The following is an 18734-nucleotide window of genomic DNA, read 5'->3' as shown; positions in this document are numbered from 1 at the left end:
ACCCCCAATTGTTCCAAAATCCTATTTTCTGCTTCCAATAGGTACACACTTTTCCCAGTCATTGTAATTGTCTTGGCTTTCCCTTGAGTTAAAGACTGCTGGACCCACTACTTGTAGAGACAATAGAAGTTCTTGTTGGTTGAGTTTTCACACTCAGACAACACATACTTGGCAAAAGAAATTTTAAATTTCAGTGCCACTTATGCAATTCATGTATTAGTGAGTTTAAGTACTGTTAATTGCAAAAGTAAAGTAAATGCACAAAAGAATTAACAGTGCCATGAATACCAACAAGAAAGGACAGTGTTGTTTTAACATTACTCCTGTTTTACAATCCCTGACTGATCTGGTATCATCTCCTCCTGTCAACTTCTATACTTTTATGTAGACCTTAACTACTGTGATTTTGTAAGAGGATCCATAAAATTTATAGTTATTTACACCAAGATAGTATAGGCACAGCTGACAGTTTTTCAAAACATGAATTTGCAACTTTCAAGAGCAGAATTTACGCATTATAAATTATGATACACACTACTTGGATTTTAAATTACTTTATCAAAATACCCACTCATATTTGTTCTCTTCCATTTTGGTAGGCTTTATATATGCAGTATTTTTTACTGAACATAAGCTCAAAATCTGTGATTAATTTTCTGTGCATCAGGACTGCAGAATTAATTGATTTCTAAATACTTCAATGCCTTTATAACACAAATACATTAGGAATCAAATATTCCAGGACATGGTTTAAAAAAGCATGCACAGCAAGAAACAAAATTATTATGAGCTAAAACAAAAGAGCTTAATTCTTTTAAAAAGAAAACTTACAGGTCCTTGTGCTGAAACACAGAGTTGTCCTGTTCTTTGAAAGGTGTTAGGTTCTTGTCTGTGCCAGTTAGAGAATTTTACTGGGGTGCCATCTGACCACTCAAAAACAACAGGTGTGTTATTACTGTATAATCCAATCCATGTCTCTGTTACATTTTCTGTAAAAAAATAAGTTCAGATTTTAACGGTGAAATGATAGAGCCTGTTTTTCCTTTAACATGACACCACCATTAAAAAATATTCATGAGGCTTTCATAGGAATGTCCTTCTTTCAGGAAAAACTAAAAGCTGTATAAACTTTAAGAAACCTTAATGATAAAACCATGTTCTACTACTCTTGAAAACTAAATCATTCCAAAAATAGAATCAGCATAGGTGATAATATGCTTTAAAATCCTGAAAAAAACAAATTAAGAGCGTATGCACTTTCTTGAAGTTCATGGGGCAGAAAAACTGATATGGGGCAGAAAAACTGATATGGAACTATTTCTATAATTTTCCATGGCACACTCAGCTTTAGGTTTCTCTGAGTTATAGGGTCCAGTGACAGCACAGTTGTAGCCAGCATCTGACAAACACAGAAGAGACGAGTTTTGCAGTTTGATGTAAAGTCTTATTTGACCAGCTACTACAGGAGAAAAAGCACACAGGCTTTCAGGTATGCAAGTCCTTCTCCTGAAAAGAAGCCTGAAGCAGGCTGGAGAGAATTAGCACCAAAGCTGAATACAAGTTGAGAACAATTACATCTATCCATGAGAGTATCCCTGAAAATATTTGTTACCTATGGAGGGTTTTTATTGAGGTGAGGAAGATGGAGGTTAATCTCCTGATCTCCACAAGTCACTGTGCCCCAGCTCTGCAAGGAAAACTCACAACCAAACTGTGCAGCTCTGCCAGCACACTGGTGTCAGTGGCAGGCAAAAAATAGTCACTTTTCTTTGCTGCTGTTATGACAACAAAAGTATTGGCATTACTGCATCAAAGAGCTTTTGTTCATTAAGTTCCTTGTGTAATTCTGCTACCTCTTAGGACAATGTGAACCAGCAGAAGTGCTTTGATATGCCCTGTTGACATCAAAGGGGACTCTGCCCTCATAGTAACAGCAGCAATTTTGCAGTGTGGATCAGGCCAGCTTGCAAGCAAAAGATAAACTGAGTTGGTTTTGCTCCTAAGCACAACTCTAGTATGAGGTTGATGACTGAGTCTTTTGCAACAGTTGGGTGGCAAGAACAGGAAAGAACAAAAGCTAGCATGTTTACTATGGCCTCACTGTGCCAGATCTTTATTTTAAGAATGGTTATTGGAAAAGGCATTTTTAAGACTCCTAGAATTGGCACACAAGGTGATTTCCTTTTTTGCAAACATCATTTGGGTGTGCCACGCAATATAGTGCTTAGAGGGCATCAAGTTAAAGAATGCTCAAAAGCACCACAAAACACTTCAAGAAACACCTGCACACCTAAACTCCCCAAACTCACCACTTTCGAGCAAGTTAAGGAGCAGCTCTTCATCTGCCATGGAGGATATACTAATGAGCCTGCTATTCTCACTTTGGCATGAGACAGCAGCATCGTTCCAGCTCTTCTCCTCCTCATGAAGTCTGTAGCAGCTGCGATTGTGTGGGTACCAACCAGCGCCACAACGAGTGGCAGAATATTTCCATGTATCTTCAAATGAGCACACAAAGTTCATGTACATGAGACAGAATTGCCAAGCTTATGCTATGCTCATAACACATTCAGAGATTTTATTTTTAACCCTTCAAATGCTGAAAACAGTTTTCCAAGATGACTTAAACTCCTGCTCTATGGATCATCACCAACCAAGCAAACTGAAATTTCTTCCACTTTATTGGATGATTGAACCCTTCAGGTGGCTGGACTAGTGCAAACACTAATTCACTTTAAAACAAAGTTTATCTCCCTTATTACCTTTGAACCTGGTTCAAAGATCAATAAAACTTTTTCAGATGCATTACCTACAGAAAGTTTGGATGGTCTTTCCTTACTACCTGAAACAAGCTGCTAAACTTTCTTTAAATTACTAGGAAAGAGTTGAACCCAGCTCTTACAAAACCAAAAATGTATGTTAGAATAAGCTAAATTCTGTTTTTAACCTTCTTACAGAGAAAGAGCCTGAGTTATTCTATGCACTATATATCCTATACTCATTGTATAAACAGTTGAAGTATCTGTACAACACTTTCTTGGTGTATCAAAAGCATAGGACATGATAAAAACCTCTAAAAATTTTGTGCTGCATTTATACAGCTTTCTTCCCAGTGTGCCACTGGTTAATTCCACTCACACTGGAAACCTATCTTGCAGCTCAGAAGTGTGGCTCTCATTGTAATATAAAACAGAATGAGTATTCTGATGGTGTAATGAACTGAGTAAATGCTATTTGTATTAAAATCGTTTGTTCTAAGACTCTCAACATGTTTTCAAAGACTGAATTTAAACAGAAGTGTTATTACATCAATTAAAGTAAATTGTTTTCAACTTGAACTAGCAAACCCACACATTTAGTGCAGCTGTGACCCTGTTCTGCTGACTTTATAGCCAGGTGGCTTCTCTTACTCTCTTTGCACACCCACAAATAGTAACACTGAGACACTCACCCAGAGTTTCATGCTCTGTCTTATTTAAATATTTTTTGCATACAAAAGGCAATCCAGATTCACACAGGTAACTGTTCCAGCCATACTTCAATCTTGGATTAATCACTGCACAAAGATTTTCTTTAAAATGGTGATCAGAGATATCTGCAAACACATTTTTGAGAAGCACAAAATTACAAAAAAAACCAGTTCTTAGTTGTCAAATGGTGTTGTAAGGTTCTCTGCAACTTCTTGAATTAATGTATAAACATCCCTGCACATCCAAACAGGCAGTAATATTTTACCAGTACAATGGACAGTTGAACATTTACCATTAATTACATATGTGGCAATGCCTTCTTGGCTGCTGCTCTCAGATGAGAGGCTGAAACAAGCTTGAGTGTCTATAATTGCTGGTGGACTGACTTCAAAATGTAGCAAATAAAGTCACAAAATTAATGTTAATGAGCTAATTATAATTACAGCTTGTTAACATAAACAAATTGAAACTCCTTTCCTCCATGAAAATAACTACAGTTTTTAAATATGCAACTGGTACCCTAAAAGCATCTTTAAAAGTAAATGATAAAAGGACTAGACCATTAATGCTTTGAACAGATTGATCTCACTTGATATTGCAGCCCTAGAAGAGCTTTCAGTTCATGAATATGAATAAATATTTCTACCAAAAAAAAAGGGCACTCATTCACTTAATTCAACTTTCAAACACAGCTGTAGGAACAGAATTATAATTATAATTATAATTATAATTAATTATAATTATGCTGCTATAGCATATATGCAAGAGGAACATCAAGTACTTGCTCTCCAGTTCACAAACACCAGTGGTGCTCCATCTGACCACTGCCAGCCAGCATCTTCATCCAGGCGATTCAGGCCCATCCACAGCATCACGTCTGTGGAATTTAACTGCCCTGAAACAGAAAAAATAAACAAAGTAACATCACATGCTTTCCCCAAGCTTTCAAATATCTACAGGCAAAGACCTGCTGTCCTGACTTGTTAAAACTGGAATAAAACAAAACTTCAAAGCAATGTCCAGAAAGTTCAGGCTGATTGGCTTTTTTTCCTGTCCTTAGGAAAAGTTGGTTACTTTGTTAATCAACACAGAGATGAAAAGGAGTAAACTCAGAAACCTGAAATCCTTCAAAACTACTCATTCTGCAAACCCTTCCTGCACAAGTTGCTGCTGACCTTAGAAGTTAAATCTAGAACAAGCAGCTACATCAATATTAGCCTGTTTACATACACACTAGCCTGTTTCAGCTTTTCATAAACCAAACAACTTTCAGAAATCTTTACAGCCTTGCAGACATATCAAAAAGTTAGTGAAATAATTTTTAAAACTTCCTGTTAGCTTATATCCTTCAACTGAAAACCAGCAACAGTGGGAAGCAATGGACAAGAAATCTGAGGCAACCTTTGCATCAGAGCTCCACCACCCATTCCTCCACTTGATTTTCTGCACTCACACTAAAACACCCATGAAAACTCTGCTCAGAAGGCTCTTTACAATTTGCCTGGGACATCTGCTCCAAGGGGAAAAGCAAACTGCTTATCAGAGAAGGAGTAACATCATTTATAAAGCTGGCATTTTTTTCTGTACAGGACAGTTACTTTAAGCCTGCAAAAATGTTCCTGCCATTGTCATTTGGTGAAGTCCAGCTTAAAAAGAAAACCTGACAGGAGAAAGGGACACCAAGGTACACTGCAGAGAAGGTAAACACATGTACAATACTCCAGAGTAAACATACACACTCCCTAACCACAGCTGCAGGATGAACGGGAATCTCTGTGGGCAGGAAGAATTGAGAAAATTACACCCTCACATAACCCATAACACCACTTCTGAACTTCAGCTTATTACGGTGGGAATTCACCTTCATCCTTGCTGTAGTGAGGTGTGTTAGATGACAAAGCCCCACAAGCAGCAATGGGAGAGACACCACGCAGGGTACTGGGCTCCAAGGCTTACCCCTTTCCATGGGTAAGGAGGAAATCTGCTACAGGTACCAGAGAAATGTCTACTCACTGCTTAAGTCACTGATGTAGCTCTGCTCCTCGGGGCTGGTGACACTGAGCAGGTCCCCCCCCTGCAGCTGGCAGGCAGCCCGAGCCTCTCGCCAGCTCAGCACGGACGCGGCGTTGAGCTGGTAGCAGACCTGAGTGTTGGGGCTCTTCTTCCAAAACATGCCACAGCCACTCTCTACTCAAAAACAGACTCATCACCAACTGCCCAAGACTCCAAAGCAATCAGAACTACAACAACTTGAACAATTTAATTAATTAATGACAGCAGCATCCCAATGGAAGCACGGTTATGATCGCCTTTCCTGCTCCTTTGTTGAGGCACATGGGGAAATAGGGCACTAATAAATAAAATGTTGCTCCAAATTTCATACAGTTGATAAAATACTTGGGAGCTGATCTGCAGCTGGTGGTGATTTTCACAACTCTCATGAAGCCAACACAGCTACATTTTAATTGATTCTGGCAAATAATTTGTTTCTAAAGCTGAATATTGAAGTATTCAAACTGTGAACACCTCACCCAGCTTGTGGAGCAACACTCACTGGATCTCCTTGGACCTCAGACCCAGAAATGCCCACTACAAGCATACTTACAGCTGTTTTTAGAATGCTGTGGAACTGAGATTTGAAATGTAGGTTAAGCAGGAAAGGCTTTTCCAAACTACTTCCACTGATAGAAGACACTATTTTACTTATTTACATAATGAGCTCAAATGTTCACAAAGATTATACATCCAAAATATTTTCAACAGCAAGTAATTTTAAAGCTATTGCTTTTTAGTATTTTAGGCCCAAGACATATCCAAGCAGTGCACAGAAGAAAAGGAATGTGCAAGATGCAATGCAGCCAAAAGCAGAAAGTGACTTTGCAGGAGGAACCCTTGGATTATGTGCTCCACAAAAGCTGCTGTGTATCACTGGGCAGAGGGGTTTGGCTGCAGGCTGAGGCCAATGGGCTGCACAAAAAAAAGGTCCTTCTGCTACCCCCTGTTGTGATGAGGACTTGAGTCTCAAAGGTCAAACAGAATAAACTACTACAAATTTGCTAAAGTTTTCCTTTTTGCTTTTGGAAAAGACATTCCCTTCTAACAGAAGGGAAGTAATCCAAAACTACACCGTGCCCTAGCATTACTAATAAAGAACAAACTCTTGGAGGGGGAAAGAGAGAAGACAAGCAACATCTTACCAGCATTTGGGCAAAACCCCCATTTTTCATCTTGTTCATAGTGAATTGTTGTGGCACACCACTCAGATTCTTTTCCATCTCTAGTACACTCATAATACCACTTGTTGTTATATTTAAATGGAAAAATGCATGGGAAACCAAAAGAATTTCCCAGCAAGGTGTATGTTTCTGGGGGGGAAAAAAAGCAGAGATTAAAGGAATACAGACCACAAAAAAATTTTTGTCCCCATATGCTATTATTCCTATTTTTATCAGCAGTGATAAAAATAAAATGTCAAAAGTTACTTTCAAATTTTAATTTATAATTGATAATGCAGCATTACATTAGCAGCATAACTTCACTAAATAGAACATTGAAATAGTAACTTACAAAATTTTTTACCATGAGGCACATTCTTGTAATTTACTCCATTCACAAAATAAAATCCCAAACAAAACCAAAAACCCCAAAATCTGATCAATAAACACAAAGTCTGCATTTACATTTCAGAACAACCACACAAACCAACAGTTAGTTAAATAAGCACATACTCAGATGCAAATTCTAGTTATTTATTAGTCTATGACAGACTAGTAATTTAACATTAATCCCCTGCTTCTCCCACTCTTTATAAAGCAGATTTCTAATATGTTTTCCACCCTCTTTGTCATTCTTTGGGAAGGGAAATGTACAAGACAAAGGAATATTAAATGGAATTTTAAAAATAAGTTTTTATCCCATGGAGAATAATAACATAGCTAAAGCATTGATGCTCCATACATCTGTTGCCATAATCAATGCCTCACAAAATATTTAAATATTTTCCTATTGTACTGTGAGAACCAAAATACTGATAGAATCCAGTGCAACTGAAATCTGTAAAAACTTTACCTCAGTAAGTGTCTCCTAAACCTCAGAGCTTCTAAAAAAGGTCAAAGAACCACAATCACTCTTTGAATGAAATTGTTTATCAAAGGTTCAACATTGATAGCTTTAAGACCAAAGTCCTTCAACTACAGAATCAGTACATACTGCCAGGTTCCTAGAGGCTCCTGGAGTTAATGGCTGGCTGTGCACAAAGAGCAGCTTACATGTGAATGAACAGAAAATATAAGGAACAGGTCAAAAAATAAATCAGGATTGCTGTTCTGTCTGCCTGCTACCACACTGCCACTGAGGGATTACCTCAGTCCTGGCAAGAAACCAAATTCAATTGCTAGAGACCTCTTACCACAGTTACATATTTTTTTTTTTTTCTTTGAAGGTAACTATCCCTCTCACACCTTGCTTGGTGAACTAACAGACTGGCTTGCCTTCACATGTGCACGAGTTGTGGCAGAAGGTGGAAAACAGAACCTGAAAGTGAAAGCAATTTTGCCAACACAATTAAACACTTTGGTGCTGAAATTAGGCTAGAAGTGCATGCCTAATGCTGATCCTCTCCTCACCTCTCTGAGATGCTGCAGTAATAGGGCTAAGCCAGGTTTACTTTCACTGTGTTAAAGTGTGTATGACATTTCATGGATTTAAATATTTTCTGTCTGGTCTTAAGTACATCACAGTTCCCAAAGAAGGAGTTTGGTGAGAGCAGAGCTACACCTTTAGTGGAAACCACTAAGCCCAGATCTGGAACCCAAACACCCAGAGTTCAAGTGGGGAAAATCAACAGCTTCAGTCTGAGACAGTGTGCAAACATCAGGCCTCCCACTCTGCAGAAATGCTGAGGAAGGGGTAAAGGTACAGGCTGTCTGCTGCTATTTGAAGTTAGTGGGTTTGTCTTGGTCCTTAAACCTGGAAAACTGTTCAGGTCTGCAGAACTGATGCACATTCCTACACCTTCACTAGCTGAACAGCATGGCTTATCAAAATTCTGATCTCTGTTTCAAAGTTTGGCATGTTCAGAGTCCAGGTGTTGAAAATGCTGCAGACATTGGTCCATGCACACTGCAATTGCAGACTGATTTTCAGTGACAGGAACTCCAAATCCTTTCTTATCTCTCTTTGGGTTTATCTGATAAGGGAAGCTGCAGGACAGGCAACAGCAAATCCTTAGTAACCCTTTTAATTTTACAGGTGATTTGAAATGAGCATTTCATGGTTTGTAAGGATACTGGTGGATTTGGGGGTCAGTTTAAAGAAAGAGTATCAATTATGTGGTATGCTCATCTCAATCACTGCACATAAAAAACCCCACAAACTTTGAGTCCCAAACCAAAACAAGAGACTGGAGGGGATCATAAGCACCTGACCTCCCTCCACTAGAACTTCTGAAACTTTTTCCAGCTATACTTCCATGACAAAATTCCATTCTTACCTTCAAATGGGTGTTCACAAAGGTCTTCATCATAGGACATATACTGTTTCCATTGATAAGCAGATTTTTTTTTGGCCACAATATGTTTGCCGTTTTCAACCGCTAATCTGTACTCTGAAACACCAACCAACTCTTTTCCATCACAGTTCCACCATAAGGAGTACTGAGTTGAGTCACACTCCAGCATAGTCAGAGGCTGCTCTGGGCTGCTGATGTTCAGCCCCAGGCAGGTGCTGCTGCCTATGTTGAAGAGACGACGGCTGGACACCCATTTCCACAGCATCTCTTCTGACAGCTGGCCACACTCCTCCAGAACAAGGCCAGCTCTGCCCACTTTAATGCACAAGCTGGAATTTTCACTCTGGATAATAAATATCCCTTTATCTGTAGGGGCAAGAAAACACAACAAACTTTCAGTCTGTAGAATGCTGCTATTTATTAAATAGTATTAAAAGATGAACGCTTTAAGTGCAGCTATTTAGGAAGAAAACTGAAAATATTCATCACTCAACACTCCAAAAAACTAAGGAGTACTGGTCTAAATTTACTGCCAGCTGATTTTTCTAAACATGTGAAATAGTTGAAACCTCACAAAAATAAAACCAGGAAATATTTCTCGAGTTGGATAGCCAAAAATAACTCCAAACAAAAACAAGAGGTGCCCAAAAACATCAGTCATGTCTAAAGAAAAAAGCCACTGATCACCAAGACGGAGTAAAGGTCACAGGTTATGGAGCAAAAGGTGAAGTAATACAAGAAGTCATGCTGTATACTGCAAAATAATTCCCAATGTACACTGGAGAGTGCAATTAAAGTAAAAGCTAAATATTTTAAGACTGACATTACCATATTCATTCTTTACTCTGCAACTACAGAGAAAGAAAGAAAATAAGTTGCACTGTCAATAGGACACAAATAGTAGGATTTATCCATATCATTAGAACTGGGGGCCAAGAGTTAAAGTCTTTCTTTCCTATTTGATACATATTGTTCAACTATCTGTGACTACCCTCCACAAGAGCAGATGCTGAGGGGCTAGCCTGACATCCCAGATTTTTTGGAATCACACAGAAGTTCAGTGAAGTATGTGACAGCATATTAGAAGTATGTGAAAAAAGTCAGCTGTTTTTGTCTTGGGAGCAAAAGTTTAACTGATCATATAGACTATAAAAAAAGAAGGCAGCTGGGGAACTGAAAATCAGCAAAATGTAAGCCTGTAACAGATCAGCAACTTTATTCACTCAGAAATCCAATGGTAAATAATCCAGGGAATTCTGCTCACATATGTGAGATATTTATTTTAGACCTCAGGAGATTATGTGTTGAGAACCTGAACAGCACTTCCATTTTGCCTTCAAATTTTACAGTGATAATTTCTGCCATGCATGCTTTCAAGTTTCTGTAATTCACTACACCTAGCATAGTGAAGCACTAACTATGATAATAAAAAATCCCTCTCAAATTGACATAGCCCACAAATAAAAAATGAGATGCAGAGGTCCACCCACATGCTGTGTCTGAGTTTAGTGCATAGAGCTGTTATAGATAAAAATGAGATCAAGCCAAATTAAATATGATTAAAATAAGCGATATTTATTTTGCGACCGAAACACGGTCCTCGATAGCCACAATCAAAAAGGACAATGCTGTAGTTAGCCTAAACCGCTCGGAAGATCTCGGGTGTACGAGGAGGCAGGGCCCCTCCCTCTCCACAGCGTTGCCAAGTTACAGAACCACAAAGGAAGTGGCGTGGGCACACCGCGGTTATATAAGTGGGTGTCCACAGGAAATAAATTGCACTTCACCATTCATCATATTGGTGTGATGTGTGATCATGTCTATCTATGGACCTTACAAAGTGCGCGACAATTGCATGAGTCTCTCCACATAGGAGCTAGAGCATTAGCCAGACAGTGCGACATTTCCATGTCTGATGCCAAACACATCGTAGCCACCTGTCCCTACTGCCAAGTCTCCACTGTGGTCCAATGGCGTCAACCCTAGAGGCCTAAAAGCCTCAGAAATTTGGCAGACAGACTTCAAACTGTGCCAGCTACTAAAACCCAGAGCGTGGCTCGCTGTTACCGTAGATACGTTCAGCGGTGTCATCATCGGGACTCAACACGCTCAGGCAAACTCTAAAGCTGCGGTCCAACACTGGCTATCAGCCATGGCCTGGCTCGGTATTCTGAAGCGAATCAAGACAGATAACGAACTCATTTCGTTTCTAAAGCAGCCCAAGAATTCGCCACCAAATGGGGCATTGTCCTAAAGCAGGACATTCCATATAATAGTACTGGACAGGCCATCGTAGAAAGAGCCAATCAAACCCTGAAGTCAAAACTAGAAACCCTGGCAAAGGCCGAAGGATTTGTTAGTGCCATTCCCCCGTCAGAGCAGCCACGTCTGCTCGCAGCTGCCATGCTCGCCTTAAATGAATTCCCTAGAGGGGATCAAAGTCAGGCTCCTTCACAAAACCATTGGGCTGTAGAGGCAGTTCAAGAAGGTCCCCCAGTCAGCATAAAAAAGGAGCTAGGAGAATGGGAAACAGGGTGGAAACTGGTTGTCACCGGCAGAGGGTACGCAGCAGTAAAAAAGGACAATGATATTAAGTGGTGCCCCTTAAAATCCATAAAGCCAGTTTTGCCTAGCAAAAACTAACAAACACTCTGAGTATTTCCCCGCAGGTTTCCTGTTACAGGCCATCAGCCAAGCCTCCAATTCAGCTCTCGTGCCTCTGCATCCTGTTAGCATCAGTCCACCTCAGCATCGGTCGTCACCCGTACCAGCCTCACGTCTGGACCTTCCGAAACTTTGTCACCGGCGCTGTCATAGGCCAGACCGAAACCAACACCTCAGCCTGGACCGTGCGACTGACAGACATTTTCACCAACGACCGATCTGGTAAAACCCCTAAGGCCATCGAGGTAGGGACATATTGGTGCCCAAGCAATAATCCCGGAAAAGAGTATTGCACCTACCCAGGTTACTGGTTTTGCGGATACTGGGGCTGCGAAACTATAGTGACTGGTAACCGATGGAAGCCTCCCAAGGAGGACGAATTCTTGAAAGTGACAGGTTGGCCCAGTAACTGCATGTTCGGAAGCACTTACCAAGGTAAACATCCCGGGGACTGCACACACCTTACAATCACAGTCCTGCAGACACATGATCCATCCTGGACATTAGGTAAAATGTAGTCAGTTTATAAGCGTGAGAATCCGTCTCTCACCCGCAGTCCTGACCAAGGCACTGTAGTGCGGGGAACTTCTGGTTTCTTTGTATCAGGGTAGACACGTGGAACAAGACTCAGAGCTCTGTAAATGCTAAAAGCTACAGTTGCAGTTTATTATAAGAGAGTCTGCAAGGAGCTGCTCGGCACAGCCAGGTGCAGATTAAAGAGATAAAGGGAGGGAAAGACAGAGAGAAGAGGGAGGGTAGAGAGAGAGAGTAAAGAAGGTAAAGAGGGGAAGAGAAAGAGGAGAAGAGAAGAGAAGAGAAGAGAAGAGAAGAGAAGAGAAGAGAAGAGAAGAGAAGAGAAGAGAAGAGAAGAGAAGAGAAGAGAAGAGAAGAGAAGAGAAGAGAAGAGAAGAGAAAAGAGAGGAAGAAGAGGAGAAGAGAAAGAGAGCGACTTCCCGTTTGTAACACAATAAATCTACTTCCATCATGACTATTCTGATTCCCTAAGAACCAATCCAATACAAAATACTAATTCTATAGCATTTACATGTAGCCTATAAGAATCCTTAAATTAGCATAGCATGTGACATTCTAAACTCTAAGATCTAATCTTTGGGTGCGGGTCAGTCTTTTGTGTCTTTTGGCCTTGCCCTCTGGCCAAAAGCATTGTTTAATTAAGAGTGGATTAGCTTCAGTGAGCCATCCTATTGTGTACCTGGTTATTTAGTAACTAGGGCTTGGTATCTCAAACGTGGCTTTCATTTCAATTTCATTCATGGTTTCTATATTCCCAGAATCTGAGCATTCATATTTGCAGGATTCCTCAGTTTCATCTTCTCCAACACTGTAGTGCAAATTATTAGGTCCCCATTACATAGGCGACATATAGCAGTAGGACCTAATGAATTGGCAACTTTCCGAAAAAATAAACCACCCATGGCCACTTCTTCCATGGCGAAAAACCGCTTGCCACTGCTACCTTACCAAACCCTGTGCGAGCTATTCCTACACCCGAAACCCCTTCGCAGAATTTGTTTACTCGAATGTTGTATGCAGCTTTTATATCCCTCAACGCTTCACGTCCCAATCTCACAAAGTCTTGTTGGCTGTGTTATGATTCCAGACCACCCTTTTACGAAGGAATAGGTTCCAATAAAACCTTTAAATACTCTCAGGAAGCCAGTCCCAAACAGTGTAAGTGGGATGCCCCCAGCAAAGGGATCACCCTAGGAATAATCTCAGGCTATGGAGTTTGCGTAGGAAACAAAAGTATTAAAACTCAAAATAAAGAGCTGTGTGGCTCCTCAATCCGCTTAGACCAGCTCAAAAGGTGGGCCATTCCTGCGTCAGGGAGTATATGGGCTTGTCACGCCACCGGGCTTACCCCCTGTGTCTCTATAAAGCATTTTGATGAATTTAACGATTTCTGTGTTCAAGTCGTTGTCATCCCCAGGATCCTTTATCACACAGATGAAGAGGTCATGCTGCACTTTGAAGCGGAACTGCACCGATTTAAACGAGAGGTAGCAACAGCTATCAGCTTGGCAGTACTGCTGACCCTTGGAGGAACAGGTGCAGCCACTGGCATCACATCATTAGCCACACAAAAACAAAGCCTGCAGCAGTTGCAGCAAACAATAGATGAAGACCTCCTTGAAATCCACACATTCTAAACATTCTAAATCAGAAACATTCTAAAGCTAGAAGAATCCCTATTTTCCCTGTCAGAGATGGTCCTTCAAAATAGGCAAGGTCTGGAGCTCCTACTAATGCAGCAGGGAGGACTATGCGCTGCCCTAAACGAAGAGTGCTGCACCTACGTGAACCACTCAGGTCCCATCCGACAATCCATGGCTGAGCTCAAAAATAGACTCGAGCGTCGCAGTTATGAGCTCCAACAGCAAAACTGGTTTAATTCCCTTTTCAGCCAATACCCTTGGATTACCCCCATAGTCTCTACCCTAATAGGACCCGTTATCGTTATAATACTCGCCCTCATGTTCGGACCTTGTTTGCTCAACAGAGTTACCCAGTTTGTTAAAGCCCGGTTAAGCCGGATTGATATTATGCTTTTACAGCACAGACAGCTTACCTAAATAACCGCAAAGCTAGTTTTACCTACTAACAATTTAGTTCGTTTGCATGCTACTAACAAGTTGTTTACCCAGGTTGTAGTTGTTGTGTTTGCATAAATTTAAATTTAGTTGTTCATGGAGAGGGGGGAAATGTAGTTAGCCTAAACCGCTCGGAAGATCTCAGGTGTACGAGGAGGCAGGGCCCCTCCCTCTCCACAGCGTTGCCAAGTTACAGAACCACAAAGGAAGTGGCGTGGGCACACCGCGGTTATATAAGCGGGTGTCCACAGGAAATAAATTGCACTTCACCATTCATCATATTGGTGTGATGTGTGATCTGTCCGGCAAGGGTGTAAGTGTGTCGTGGTCTCACTCCTAACCAGGTCGCACTAGCCTCAATCGCAGGCAACTCAGTGGTGCCGAATCAAGACAAGGCACTAGCCTGCAGCCGTAGGCAACACAATGCCGAGCCCGGGGTCGGCATCGGGTGAACACACAATGATTCAAACTCCATCGCTCCGAATCCCCAAGTGTTCACGAAACAGCTTTGGTTAGTCCAGTTTTTATACAGTCTTTCCTTGCCCGGAGCGGAGGTCTTTGTCCTCTCTTGTCGTTTAGCATATTCATGCAGTTTTCTTTCACTGCGTTGAACCGGACAAAACCATATCCTGGGAGATGATGAATTCTGATGAAGGCAAGTTCAGGTTTACAGGAAGATGGAATTGAGATGTAACTTTGTCAGGGTCCACACCACATGCGGAGTCCTGATAGGTTCTTTTAGGGATCTCAAAGCGCAAAAGACACAGCAGGGGACAAAACCAGTTTACTTTTGCAAAAGATGCACTTTTATTTAGTGCCAACAAAATGCGATAGAGGGACAGAGAGAAAGAGAGAAAGAGAGAAAGAGAGACAGAGAGAGAGAAAAGGGGTTGGGATATAGCTACCAGACGGGCAGACAATCCTCGTGGAACCAGCCAATAGATGTCCGTTGCCGTCCGGGGAGATCTCGGGGGTCTTCAGTTTGAAGGTGTGTTTTATAGCCTTTTCCAAGGCGTCAGGCGACTGGCCAAAAGGGGGGAAGATTTATGGACTATTGTATGTGGAGATCGTTGCTCAAAGAAGCAGGTGGAAACAGGACGGTGCACAAGTGGCCTGCGTAGGAGCAGTGCATCATGGCAAGCTCCAGGCACACCAACAGTCCTTGTGATTAGTCCTGCAGCAAGTAGCCTGCGTAGGAGCAGCACACCGTGACCAGTCCATTGTTCTCACACCTGAGGGAGCAGATCGGCCCTGGTTGGGATGGGCACCAACTAAGAACAGTCACTTGGCATTCCTCTCTTCCCTGGCCAGCGCCTTTAAACTGCAGTTCTTTAGGCCTCAGGCGAGGGTCGAGGGTCGTTGGGCAGAGCAAACGAGAGGCTCTTAGATGGACTCTTACAAACTCGCAGATTTTGGTTTACTGGAAACAGGCATTCAGATGTATTTTTTCTTGATGGCTCTGATTACCTTAATTGTGGGTGCTTATCAGGCTCTTATCTTTTGGGTGCTTTCTGGAGAGAGCCATCTTCACTGAGGCTAGGCCTATTGTCTTGCTAACCCAGCTCTTCAGCTTTTCTTGGAAGTTACAGGGTTGTGATTAAGCAACCCCTGTTCTTCCTTTTGCAGCTTTTGGTTTTTAAGTTTTTTATTACTTTACTCATACAAACATTGCTTATTAATTTACAACTTTACACGAATTACATTATATTATATATTACAGAGCTTAGGTGTGGCCCTAAAAAAGGAAGATGTTTCAAGCAGGACCATGACAGTGCTGTATAACAGGAGATCAGCTCAACAATATAATGTGCATACAACAAGCAGAACAGAGAGGATATGGATTATGGAGAGGTTTTTGGTTACAGATTCTGCATAGAACACATAATGACTTACAGAGGTGGCACTGCAGATTGTGGCACTAACAGTGGCTGTTTCCCCCATGGCTATAGAGCCTGGCACTCTGATGGAGCAGGAGCCAGCCCTTCTGACTGGCAGCAGGTGAAAACCAGCCTGATACATGAAATTGTCAAGCAATTCAAGCATTTGGTAGCTGTCTACATTAAGTCCTTAACCATTTAGGAGTGAGCAAGTATCCTTAGACCCATGGTAACTCTTACAGATCTCAGATGTTTGAGGTCACTGAAAACCCATTAGACACTGTGACAGATACACAGACTGGTCCTTTGCTTTTGAGTTTCCCATGAGGTTTTGCAGTTTTTACTGGTTTCACCCTTCTTATCCATCCCAGTCCTGGGCAACACAGGTGTCTCTATCTACATGGCCAGAAAGAGTTTCTGCCTCTCATGTTAAGGGTATGTCTTTTCCACAGCAGTCTTATCTTTGCTGACCAGAAAATACACTGTTAATTTCCTAGATAACTAAAAACTGGGATGCTAGCACTAGTAAACACTGATTAATGAGGTTAATTCACCAGGATACTGGGACTACATGTAGACTACGAGTCTGATGAAGTTTATCTATATCCACAGCACACAGCATCTCCCATACAGCACCTTCCTGGGGTGAGGGGAGCAAGACCACAACCCAAAGGTGAAGGATTCTCAACCTTTGAAAGCCTTTATCTGTAAGACTCTTAAGAGTTGCAATGACTGCTGTGAAAAGATAAGGCTCTTTCCTAAAGTACACAAATAACCCATCTGAATGATCTCTGTGAACGTCCCTTTTTCATTCTGAGGTAACTTGTGCCAAGAACAGCCAGACCATAATTCTTGAGCCCCCTTCCAAATGTGGTTTCCATTCCCCACATACAAAATGCAATTGGCAAGAGAGCTGTGCTGGCCTGAAGACTGCCAGGGAACAGCCAGCTCACCGCACAAGTAAGATGTGAGAGATGGCAGGCTCATTGTCAGCTCCATGAGCTCCAGCTCAGCTCTGTCGTCAAGTGGAGCAATGAGACAACTGGAGCAACATCAAGCCTGGGAATGCCTCCAGGCTCACCTCCTTTCAGCTTGCAAAGCTACACCATCCGTTTTACAGCTGGTCACAGAGATGGATTTTGTTACAAAGCTCCTGGTGTAGAGAGAGGTCTGTGCCCAAAGTCCTGCAGATGAAGAGCTGCAACGGAGCTCTGTGGCCCCAGAGGACCCGAAGAGGAAAGGAGATTATTTATGCTTTAGAAACTGAATGGGTGAAGTCTTTAGAATAGAGGCATTTCTCTACATCCACACCCCTCCACACAAGGACAAGGTGATAAGAAACATATTCCCAGAAGAGAAGCCTGGGGCTGATGTGCAGCCCCAGATGAAGAGCTAATTGCTGACCAGTACCTCCAAGTTCCTGTTTACTTGGGCTCAACACAGCTAATCGGGAATAAACGGCTGGGACAAAACTAGGCGAACAAGATAGCTTCACTTCCTTCCTCCTTACCTCCCATTTTCTTCCCTCCAAAACAAGCAGTGAGAATTGCTTATGTGATAAGAAAGAAAGTAACCGGGATTTTTTGGAAACGAGAATAAAATTATCCCTATTCTCTCCGGGCGCACGGAGGACCGCAATGGGCAGCGGAATAAAGCAGCAGTGAGGACGCGAAGCGGGGCCAACGGGGCAGTGCGCCCGCCCTGCCCCTGGTCCCGGAGCGCTCGGAGCCGCGGGGCTCGGCGGTCCCGGAGCGCTCGGAGCCGCGGGTGGCTCGGCGGTCCCGGAGCGCTCAGAGCCGCGGGGCTGGGCGGTACCGGAGCGCTCGGAGCCGCGGGGAGCCCGGCGGTCCCGGAGCGCTCGGAGCCGCGGGGCCCGGCGATACCGGAGCGCTCGGAGCCGCGGGGAGCCCGGCGGTCCCGGAGCGCTCGGAGCCGCGGGGCTGGGCGGTACCGGAGCACTCGGATCGCCGGGGCCCCGCTCGCCGCTCGGCTCCGCTCCCACCCCCGGGGCACCCCGAGGCGTCACTCACTCCGCAGGGAAGGCACCGCGTCCCGGCCGAGGGCGGCGGCGCCGCGGCCGCCCAGCAGCAGCAGCAGGAGGAAGAGGAGGAAGAGGAGGAGGACGCGGCCGGCCCGCAGCCGCAGCCGCAGCCGCGCCGCCGGCATCGCCCCGGCGCTGCGCCCGCCCGGCCCGCTCCACTCCGCTCCGCCGCGGGACCGGAGCCCCCGGCCCGGCCCTGCCCTGCCCTGGGAGGGCAGAGCTGCGATCCCACCCCGGCGGCGAAGGAGGGGCGGCCCGCGGGCTCCCCCCGTGCGGCTGCGGGCCGGCAGCGCGGGGGGCGCCCCGGGAAATGCCGCTCATGCAGCTGCCCACGTCAGAGCTGTGGATTCAAGCGGACAAAATACTCTGTAATAACCTTGTTTTCCATCTGAAAACACTTACTTTCTCTTGCGTGGACCACAAGTCCTTTTATCTTAAAAAGAACCAGAAAACCACAGAGACATTGGCGGTGGGAGGCCGCCGGCAGCACAGTGCGTATTCCCAGGTTCGCTGTTCTTCACCTGAACATCCCCACTGCCCCAGACCCCACTCGGACACTCG

At 43.3% G+C, this 18734-nt stretch overlaps 1 protein-coding gene across 1 annotated transcript in view; it reads right to left on the bottom strand.

Annotated features, from left to right (window-relative positions):
- PLA2R1 (phospholipase A2 receptor 1) overlaps window positions 1–18392 on the bottom strand; it is a 45595-nt gene extending 27203 nt beyond the window's left edge. Inside the window, exons 1-8 of the mRNA XM_056496473.1 lie at window positions 18163–18392; window positions 8962–9345; window positions 6668–6835; window positions 5484–5657; window positions 4252–4365; window positions 3452–3595; window positions 2310–2498; window positions 832–989 (exon numbers count right to left, since the gene is read on the bottom strand). Of these exons, the coding sequence (XP_056352448.1) occupies window positions 832–989; window positions 2310–2498; window positions 3452–3595; window positions 4252–4365; window positions 5484–5657; window positions 6668–6835; window positions 8962–9345; window positions 18163–18298 (1467 nt within the window). The 5' untranslated portion in view covers window positions 18299–18392. The remainder of the gene's footprint in view (window positions 1–831; window positions 990–2309; window positions 2499–3451; window positions 3596–4251; window positions 4366–5483; window positions 5658–6667; window positions 6836–8961; window positions 9346–18162) is intronic.
- Window positions 18393–18734: the final 342 nt, after the last annotated feature.

This window comes from Oenanthe melanoleuca, chromosome 7 (assembly GCF_029582105.1).
Source record: "Oenanthe melanoleuca isolate GR-GAL-2019-014 chromosome 7, OMel1.0, whole genome shotgun sequence".
Taxonomy (NCBI): domain Eukaryota; kingdom Metazoa; phylum Chordata; class Aves; order Passeriformes; family Muscicapidae; genus Oenanthe; species Oenanthe melanoleuca.
The sequence above is the reverse complement of the archived record's forward strand: the minus strand, read 5'-3'. Positions and strand labels throughout refer to the sequence as shown.